This window comes from Juglans regia, chromosome 7 (assembly GCF_001411555.2).
Source record: "Juglans regia cultivar Chandler chromosome 7, Walnut 2.0, whole genome shotgun sequence".
Classification (NCBI taxonomy): domain Eukaryota; kingdom Viridiplantae; phylum Streptophyta; class Magnoliopsida; order Fagales; family Juglandaceae; genus Juglans; species Juglans regia.
In genome coordinates, this window is record NC_049907.1 from 47,981,848 (window position 1) to 47,992,079 (window position 10,232).

Genomic DNA, 10,232 nt, shown 5'->3' on the forward strand with positions numbered 1-10,232 from the left:
TGTGTTTGTAGATCTGAATTTCTGTGCTTGTAGATCTGAGTTTCTATGTTTATAAATCTGTTTTTTGGGTTTTTTTTTTTAAATATTCCAGCAAAAACGTATGTTTGTATTTACAAGTTTGCAACACTATCGATCTCTCTCAAATGTCCTGACATTTGATCGATATCTCTTTTATTGTTTGCTTGATGAGATATATATAAATGAGCAGAAAAATTAAATATCAGGCTGTTGTTTTGGACGAGTGTTGTATGGATTCTCATTTTCGTTTTTCATTGTTTGGTTATGAGAAATGAAGGAATATATTTAACCAAAAATTGGTTTTCGTTTTCTTTTTCAAGTTTATGTTTGCCTTCATATTCAAGACAAGCGTTCATCAAGAATTTCTGAAGTTGCTATCAATTTTTATCTCTCTATGTTGTGGGGGTGTTTGCGTGTTCAATTTGGGCTAACAAAAATGTAAGGTGTGTTGTTGTTGCAGTTAAACAGAGTTGCTCACAACGCGTTTGACAAAAGGTTGGAAAGAAAAATCAATTAACTCAAGTTTGTCAATGTCTAAAATATCAACATGATGTTTCATTATTGATAAATTTTGAAAGGGTTTTCATAATATTTCTTGTTGTGTTATCTTTTACCTAAACTTTTAATTAAAAGTTAGCCCAAGTTCTATGGCTGAAATGACAGCTGCATAATGCAAGGTACTTTCTTTTTGTATTTGTTATGAAAAATGAGATGAAAACACAAAAAGGAAACAAAATGGAGATGGGTCACTTTCTTTTTATCTTTTTCTTTTTTGAAAGCCTCTCTAATGTTGCCTATTTTCTATGCAAAAATCTATTTGGAATTTGGTGAGCCAGTCGCCACCAAATCAAGGCAATAACAAAAACCAACACAAAATAGTTTTCAACAAGAAATTTGTTATTGTGTTCTTTATATTTATTGTTGTATTTATGTTTAATGAGCATCATATGTATCTAGCTTGTTACTGATGATTTTAGTAGTTTTGTCAAGCTACTAAAACATATGTCCTATTAATATATCTGCATGCTGGTAATTATTTATCACGTTTCCTGTCATCAGGTTGCTGGAGGATGTTGGTATGTCCTTTGTGCAGCTTCCCCCAATTCCATATTCAAGATTTGAAGAGTAGTGACATTGCATTAGTTTAATTAGTTGTGATGTATCATTATTTATTTTGTTATTTGTAAATTTATGTTTTGCATTGTGATGTAACAACAATATTATCTATCTTGTATTTTTATTTATTTTGTTCTTTAATTTATTTAAAAAAAAACTTTTAGAAAGTGTTTAAATTATTTTAAAAAAATTATGGACAATTAAACATGATATAAGAATTTGTTTTTTTAAAAAAGTACTATAATTTTTTAAAAGTTTTAAAGTCTTCTTAAAAAAAAAAACATATTAAAAAATCCAAATTAAATTTGGATATAACCAAGATCTATACGGATTTTAAGTCCAAATGCAAAAAATCCGAATATCCAGTTACAATCTAAATATCAGGACTGAATCTGGTAATTCGCCCAAATCGAATCCATAATGGTCCCGATTTTGATATTCAAATCCGGTTGCACACCCATAAAACTAAGTCTTCTTATATCAATAAAATAGATGATGTATTTTGTACACTAGCTTCTAAATATGATTTTCATATTTATTTGCCTTGCTTTAAACTTTAACAAAGGCAAATTTGCGGGCAAATATCATTTTTCTTATTATTTTAGAAAAAATCTTATTTACAAACTGCAAATTGCTAAAATGGTAAGAGTTCATTCATAAGAAAAATTCACATATTTAAATTTGATAAATTAAATCGTGACACATTAATAATGTAGACGATATGTTCTTCACACCAACTTATGAATAAATTTGTTAATTAGTTGGAAATTTTTTCAATATTGCCTCGAGGACAGCCGTTTGTAGTTGAGCCTTGGGTTGTATTGATTCTTTATAGCCCATTTTCTCAACGTGCAATATAAGATTCATGGCACTTTTATGAGTCACGACTAACGAATTTAAAAATAAGTCACATAAAATATTATTCGGAAAATTGAAATTGTGATTCAAAAACTTATATTGAAGGTCCATTTGGATTGTTCAACCTAAGATTTTTCGAGTTTATTTGTTATGGCCTACAGAAAACAAAATGGCCCCCATTGAAGATTTAAAAAAAAAAAAGAAAAATTCGAGAACATTCATCCAGATTCAAAAACTTATAACCTCGCTCATTTTCATAAAATTTATCATTTCATCTTATATAATTATTATTATTTTTTTAAATTTTTATACAAAATAAAATAAATATTTTAATTTTTTTAAATTTTAAAATAAAAATAATATTAAAAAAATATATTTTAATAATATTTATTTTAATTTATTTTATCTCATTTTATTTTACGTGAAAACAAACAAGGCTATATGACTTGATAAGATTGGATTGGATAAGGTCCAAGATACCCAAACGGGCCAAACATCCTTTTTTTTTTTTTTTTTCAAGTTTCAGTCGAAACCATACCCATTCGTTTGTCTTGAAGCTTGCCTCGTATCTAATTTTATCTACAATTTCAACCTTGAACATCTAGAAAAAAAAAAAAAAAAAGAACAATGAAATTTTTATAAAGTAATATTATTTTTATCAGTTATTTTATAAAAATAAATTTTATTTAAAGAAAAAAAAAATTATTAAGAGTGTGCTGCGCTCCGACTTCCCGTTGATGTCCAGCATTTCCCTTATTTAAAAGATAGTCGTGTAAATAATCGAGTCGTGTAAATAATCGTGTAATTATCGTTTTTTCTTACAATTTTATAATATTCCTCGATAAATAAATGGAAACCAACGCTCGATGCGCAGTGCTCTCTCTCTCACCCAAAATCCCATATGCATTACTTTCTTCTTCCTACCACTGCCAAACAACATAAACTGCAGGTTTGTCTCCTCGTATCCCCCACTTCTCTAACCGGGGCAGTGAATCCTCCAGTTGGTCATCTGGGTAAGATTCAATTTCCCAATGGGTTTTACCATATAAATCTTGAACATTTTCCTGGATAAGAGAATTGTTTTGTAATCCTCTCCGATTTCTCCGCTATCCTTTTCCATTTAGTTAGTTATACAGATTCCTTCTTGTTATTTACGTTTGAACCTGAGATCAGAGATACTAATTATTATCGGTCTCTTCGAATCCATTGATATCCTTTTTTTCCTTGAACCGCAGATACGCTTATGTATCATCTTCAATAATCTTTTGTTATAGTTTTGTTTAGAGTTCCAAATTGAGGGATTTCCCAATTCATTGTTCAAAACATTCAAGTTCATCCATGTTATGATATATGTTTTCTGAGTTTTGATATCTCAGTATGCTCATGGGCACCTATGCTTGTAACATGCTCATTTATCCCCACTCGACTTATCCATTAACGAATGATAGTAGGAAAACTATTTACTCTCCATTGGTAAACTTTATTTTAAAAACTCCCAGAAATATTGGCTTTGGTAATCTCCGTTGTCGATTGATTGCTCCGGATGTGGAACAGATAGAAAAACCAGTAATTGATCAAATAGAGAAACCAAGGTTTAAGTGGGTAGAGATAGGACGTAACATCTCAGAAGCCCAAAAAAAGGCCATAGCTGAACTCCCTCCTAAGATGACCAAACGATGTAAGGCCCTGATGAGGCAGATTATCTGCTTCACTCCTCAGAAAGGAAGTTTTTCTGATTTGTTGGTGGCTTGGGTGTGGATTATGAAGCCTCGGAGAGCTGACTGGCTTACGGTTCTTAAAGAATTGAGAACAATGGATCATCCACTTTATCTAAAGGTACTTGTCATTTTTTTTTTTCTTTTACTTTCATGTCTTTATTAATTCGATTAACTCATGCCTCATCGTACAACTATACAAGTTGCACTTTTTATTATTGATTTCATTAACTAAAACCTGATTGGCACTTGCACAAGGTCTATAAGGAGAGAGTGAGAATATTTTGTTTAAATTAGCTATTGTAGGGTGTTTAGTGCCTTCTTGATGGCCATACAGCGATAAAATTCCAAATGAACTTTGTAGATTTCAGAGAGAGAGAGAGAGAGAGACTTCCACCTTTGAAGGCTCTTGATCTCGCGACCGAGATCCTTACCAGCATCTAGTAGAAAGCTCTAAAAGGCTCCTGATTGGTCTTTGCCAAATTGTTTGTGTGTGAATAGAATGTCGTGGAGAAAGGATATGTGCATCACACCTATCAACTAAAATCAACTTTATCTTCAGTACAAATAATGTTTTGAATGATCTACATCACTTGCTGAGATTAATTCCCCTGGGAAGTTATTGGTGCAGAAAAAGTGTGGCACGGTGGGGATTATATATAGTGTTGAGGTCCATTGACATAAGGGATATTTCTGGTGCAGACTTGTAATAAATGGGTACTTTTCTTTGAACAGGAAGGTAAGCACACTGTTCTTAATAAGTTTACAAGGAAAGAGAGTATTGGCACGTCCCTGTACCGAACATATCTTTTTTTTTCTTTTTCCATTTTTTCTGTCAGATGAGTTTGCATATCTTCTTGCATATCTAAAATCCCAGTTTTCTTTAGTTAATTGCCCTGATAGATGTTCAGTGCATTCAAATGAAGCATTTTTTGACTTTTTAAAACTTGCAACCTGAAGTGAATTCATCGGTTTGGCACGCTTCCTAGGTTGCAGAACTTGCCCTCCTAGAAGAATCGTTTGAAGCCAATATTCGTGACTATACTAAAATAATTCATGCTTATGGGAAGCAAAGCCAACTTCAAGATGCTGAAAGGACCCTGTCAGCCATGAAGAGTAAAGGCTTTACCTGTGACCAGGTAACTCTTACAACCATGATTCACATGTACAGCAAAGCTGGCAATCTTGTGCTAGCTGAAGACACTTTTGAACAACTCAAGCTGCTAGGACAACCGTTGGATAAGAGATCGTATGGCTCAATGATCATGGCCTACATCCGAGCCGGAATGCCCAAGCAGGGAGAGATTTTACTTACCGAAATGGATGCCCAAGAAGTATATGCAGGAAGTGAGGTTTACAAGGCACTGTTGAGAGCATACTCCATGATTGGTGATTCTGAAGGAGCTCAAAGAGTGTTTGATGCAATTCAGTGCGCTGGTCTACCCCCTGATGTTAAGCTGTGCGGGCTCCTTATAACTGCTTATGGAATGGCAGGTCAAAGTCAAAAGGCACATGTTGCATTTGAAAATATGAGGAGGGCTGGTCTTGAACCAAGTGATAAATGTATAGCGTTGCTGTTGGCTGCATTTGAAAAGGAAAATAGGCTTAATAAAGCATTAGAGTTTCTGGTAAGTTTAGAGAGAGATGGCATTATGCTTGGTATAGAAGCTTCAGAAATACTAGCTAGATGGTTCCGGAGACTAGGGGTAGTAGAAGAAGTGGAGCTTGTTTTGAGAGAATATGCTGTAGGAGAAGCCAATTTCAAAGTTCCCTCTTCCTAGATTAGAATCTTTTGGTCTAGTGTATATGTGCTCCTTTCAGTTTCCAAGAATGTTGAAGTGGTAAGAATATTATTCAGCTTTTATTTCCTTCCATCCTCCTACTTATAAAAAAAAGTTCCTTCCACCATCATTGTAGTTGGAGTGTCCTTGGAGGAATATAAAGGAGGTTATAAGTTATAACCTCTACCTTCCCTCTTATATATAGCATCTGTATTGGAGCTGCATCATAGAGATCGGTTTATAATCCGGTGGTTTTCACTTCGACTTCATCTTAATGTCAAAAGATAGTACTTGTATCGTTGGCTCCTTGTCCTTGGCTTTTTGCCCATTCTGAGAGTAAAGGTGGTTTGGATAATAAAACGCTTTTAATTCATTTCATATAATTATTACAATTTTTTTAAATTTTAAAGCAAAACATAATTAAAAAATTTAACTTTTTTAAAATTCAAAATAAAAATATTATTAAAAAATTATATTTTAAGAATATAGAATATTTGATCACCCAATATAGCGTGTTCCTAGCGTGCAAAATTTTTGCATTTTACGCTTCTCTTTTCTCATAATTTTTTGTCCTCTTTTTTCTATATAATAGGGTCTTGGTGGTAATCATAAGAATACAAACCTCAAAAGCCCAAGGCCCAGAAAAAAAGAGACGCGATTCATCAGTCGCCCAATTTGAGTGATATAGGGCCCGTTAAGGCACAACTCGTACGTGCCAACTGGGGATTTTTTGCGAAATGTACGGACTTTCTGTACAAGGGACACGGGCCCTGTTGCTCTTTGGAAAACTTACCAAGAAAGTAGCAGCTAGCCTTAAAAATTCTCGTTAAGAGCATTCCTCATGTAAAATATATTTTTTATATAAAGAGAGTTGATCAAAAAGTATTTTTAATGAATTTTTTATTTTGATTTTGAATTTTTATTTTGCTACAGTAATCTTCTAAATATAGAGAATACTGTTCACAATTCTTAAAATATTTTTAATTATTTTATCTCTCATTTACAAATTCATTAGTAATTAGAAGAAATATTTGAAATAAATAAAAAATATTAAAAAAATATATTTAAATGATATAAAGAAAAAATAGATAAGCTGATCATGTATGACGTATTGTAAAAATTAATATGTACGTAAGATAGAAAAAGTTGGTTTCAGTAATGTATTTGAATGATAGGATAAATGAACCATTGTAAATGCTCTAGATAAGTTGAAAACATTAGTAAAAAATCAGAATAATTTTGTGGTGCTGGAGGTAAAAGTTTTTAAGTTATGAAGGTTTATCATCAAGATCCCAATTTTGTTAATTCGAACCATAATATTTCTACTTCCTCAGCGTGAATGTGTTTGTGAACTCGTGATTTCTGTTTTTTCAAATTATTATAGAAATAAACAGGATGCAAATACGTAAATTAACTAAATTGAATTTATCTAAGTAGTTAAAATAAAAGTAATATTATAGCTCAGTACTAAAATTACGTGCATGCCCAATATAACGTGAAAACCAAGCTCGATCTGATGATCTCTTCCCAGCATAAGGTGGTCATGAAGCACCAATCAAGGGAGATCGAGTGCTTGTAATTAATAAGGTCATGATCATGAGTCGTCTCATTTGGAGAGAGATGGTGATGGTGAAGGAGTTGAGCACGGCACTGTCCCGGGCGGTGGAGAACCATGTCTATGGAGGAGTTCGCGTGCCATTAATGCTTGGAGGTGATCAGTACTGCCACTAGCAGATAATGAACCACTGCCTCCTAATTGGCGTGGATCCATAGGTCGCTGTTGCATGACCCATGAGGGTTGCACCATGGGATCAAAAAGCGATGATAAATCGTACGTAACAGGCATGGAGGAAGCTGAAGGGAGATCGGCGATGGAAAGTGGTGGTGGCGCAATCATTGTTGGTTGTTGATGAGACGGCGGCGGCGGCGATGGTAGCTCCAATGTTGCAAGGTGGGCTTGTAAGTACGAGAGTTCTGCTTGTAAATTCACCACCTGCTTAAAACAATTTAGCAAAAAGATCGAGAAAGACACAAGAATCATCACTCCCATTACTTATAAACTCATGATACAGCACATACGTTATACGTTTCCTTGACAAGAAACAATTACAATATTTTTCAAGTAATGTTTTATGCAAGAGATATATAGCTAGACTACTGATGAATTATATTGCAACCAGCTGCTTGCTAGCTAGCTAGATATATACAATTAAACTAATTCCTTAGTTGGAGAAAGAAGACAATTAAATTATAAAGCTCATGAGTCAAGCATAATTAACGTCCATTAATTCAAGTCGATTAAACTATATATTATACAAAACTTGAAGATTCAATATTCCTTTGTTTATACTAAAATGGTACTTGAAATATGCGCATAAGAACATGGCGTTGCGAGCAAATAAAGGTTTCTTATGACATACATATATATATATATATATATATATATATATGGGGAAAGAGATAGACCAATAACATTATTTTTTTTCATCTCCATAAATATTGTTCTTGGGAGAGGCAAAACGGACGCTAGTAATTGATCTCGGATCTAGTAATTTATATTTTATGCCATATTACGAGTTTTTTTTTTTAATACTCAGATAATTTCTATCCGTATATATTCGAGCATTTACAATTTTGCATATGATCTATACATTCAGTAGTAGACCTCTATTGGCCCAAAAATAGTGCGAATATTTTAGCCAGTGCTGGTACTGTAGTATATTCGTGAAAAAGTATTTTAAATTGCCTGCTGAGAGTAATGTATTTTCAGAATATGTCATTATTATTTATTATTTTATATTATTTTTATATATTATTTAATATTATATCATTAATTTTTTATTATTATTCACAGAATACCTAAATTGTGAACAATAATAATATATAATATACGTATGTTAAACAAATCTACATTCTCACCACCCTGAGTTTATGGGGATATTTAATAAAGACCATTAATTCTGACTATTCATGAAACCAAATATAGTTTTCTCCGTCTTTAATTAATATGTTTGGATATCTACAAGCAGCTGGTTTGGACTGTAGGAAAGTAAAGTGGATGGTTTCATGAAAACGAAACGGAAGAACTGAAAAAGACAAAAAGAAATAAAGATGTTCCCACTCTTTTCTTTTCGAGAAAATTATAATTAATGAAAAGAAGAAATGAAACTTTGAATCTTATCCTTCACTAAAAGCTTAACTACTTTAATTAATCCAAGGAGCAACGACCCGACCATTTCCTTAATAACTGCTAGCAAGCTAGGATAACTATTTGCACAGAAAAATGGTACCCTTTAGGCTATGCTACTGTGGTAAACGCCGATCCGCACCATTTGTAGAGTAATTAAAGAGACCTAAGCTAGCTTGTTTTCTTTTTTCATGGCAGTTAGAGAGACCTTCTTGATTTCAGTAGAGCACAGAAAAGTATACAAATGCCTTCTTAAGCAGTGATACCCCATGCATGTCCCGTAATTTTCTTAATTGGTTTCCTTTTAATTGTTTAAACCGAAGTTTGTTTCTCATTAAGGCCACTCATGATCAGAGCTTCCTATCCTTTACATGACACCTTAATTTCCTTTATATCTGGTATCTTCACCCTTCGTATAGAGAAAAGTAAGCTGCTCCATTTCTGTTTTGTTTCTACTACTTTGGTTTGAACAGGAAAATGGTGCTTCACTTAAAATTAATTTTTAAAAAAGAACTCGGGTTCATGTAAGTTTTTGATAAGTTAAAAAAAAGAAATTAAAAGGCCATGATGGCTATCTTAAATTAATTACTTCTTTTAATTATATATATATGTAGTTAAACACTTACAAAGATTAACTTGCAATAATTAATTAAGCTTGTATAATGTATAAGCAATAAAAGAAAAAGAAAAAGAAAAAGAATACTAATATTTTGTCATACCAAAAACCCCAAGATGACAATCCTTATTGATCGAGAGAATATGGAGTAGTGTCTCACCTGTTGTTGAAGAGCGAAGATGTGAGCAACACAGCCGTATACCGGATCTCTAAGCCGAGCCTGTGCCTCATAACATATTGTTACCACCGCATCGAGCCGCTTATGCACCGGAATATGCAAAAGAAGCTTGGAAACGTTGCTAGCCCCAAACACCTTGTGCACGGCTGCGAAATGGGCTGCCCCTTGCTCCGAGTCAAAGTAAGGCGCAAATATACAGCCGGGAACACACTTCCTCCGCAAAAACTTGCACGCCCCGCATGGCCCTCCGCCGCCACCGCTGCTGCTGCTTCCTCCGCCACCACTTCCACCACTACTACTAGGGTTTGCACTCATTTGTTCTTTTTTTTTTTCTGGGTGGAAGGAGGGCCGGGGGATTTTCTCTCTTTCCTTTTATATCTCTTTCTTGGGAATATATGATGTATGACTATCGTACATAATTAGGGTTCGTGGGCTTGAAGATATAAGAAGAAGAAGAGGAGGGAGGAGGAGGAGGAGGAGGAGGAAGAAGAGGAGGAGGAGGTGCCGTTTTAGAATTTGGTGGGTATGGTTTTTTGGCTAGTTTTTAAATGTGCGATATAAAAAAGGATAAATAAGAAGTCTTTAAAGCCACGCGAGAGAGCAAAGCCTTAACCCCCACATTTAGCCGCTTGCGTGAAGCAAACATGCGATAAGCCCTTTGTTATTGTTCTCAACTGCTTTCTTTTTTCCTTTATCTTCCTTCCTCTCGTGAATTTATTCAACAAAACAAGAAGTTCCTCTATCCCTTTCTATCTCTGATATA

The 10,232-nt window shown here is 33.7% G+C and overlaps 2 protein-coding genes across 3 annotated transcripts; one reads left to right on the forward strand and one right to left on the reverse strand.

Moving 5' to 3' along the window:
- Positions 1 to 2,834: 2,834 nt before the first annotated feature.
- Positions 2,835 to 5,796, forward strand: LOC109010321 (pentatricopeptide repeat-containing protein At1g01970). Of its 2 annotated transcripts, XM_035692439.1 has the most exons (3): positions 2,835 to 3,005; positions 3,547 to 3,828; positions 4,697 to 5,796. In XM_035692439.1, exons 2-3 carry the CDS (start codon positions 3,658 to 3,660, stop codon positions 5,486 to 5,488), a joined length of 963 nt encoding a protein of 320 aa, XP_035548332.1. In that variant the 5' UTR covers positions 2,835 to 3,005; positions 3,547 to 3,657; the 3' UTR covers positions 5,489 to 5,796. The 2 variants fall into 2 exon arrangements, with proteins under 2 accessions (XP_035548332.1, XP_018846665.2); XM_018991120.2 differs by having other exon boundaries at positions 2,835 to 3,828.
- A 1,094-nt stretch (positions 5,797 to 6,890) lies between these two features.
- LOC109010320 (LOB domain-containing protein 18) lies at positions 6,891 to 10,019 on the reverse strand. Its single transcript, XM_018991118.2, has 2 exons — positions 9,452 to 10,019; positions 6,891 to 7,481 (listed from the first exon to the last, which is right to left on the reverse strand). Exons 1-2 carry the CDS (start codon positions 9,782 to 9,784, stop codon positions 7,095 to 7,097), a joined length of 720 nt encoding a protein of 239 aa, XP_018846663.1. The 5' UTR covers positions 9,785 to 10,019; the 3' UTR covers positions 6,891 to 7,094.
- Positions 10,020 to 10,232: the final 213 nt, after the last annotated feature.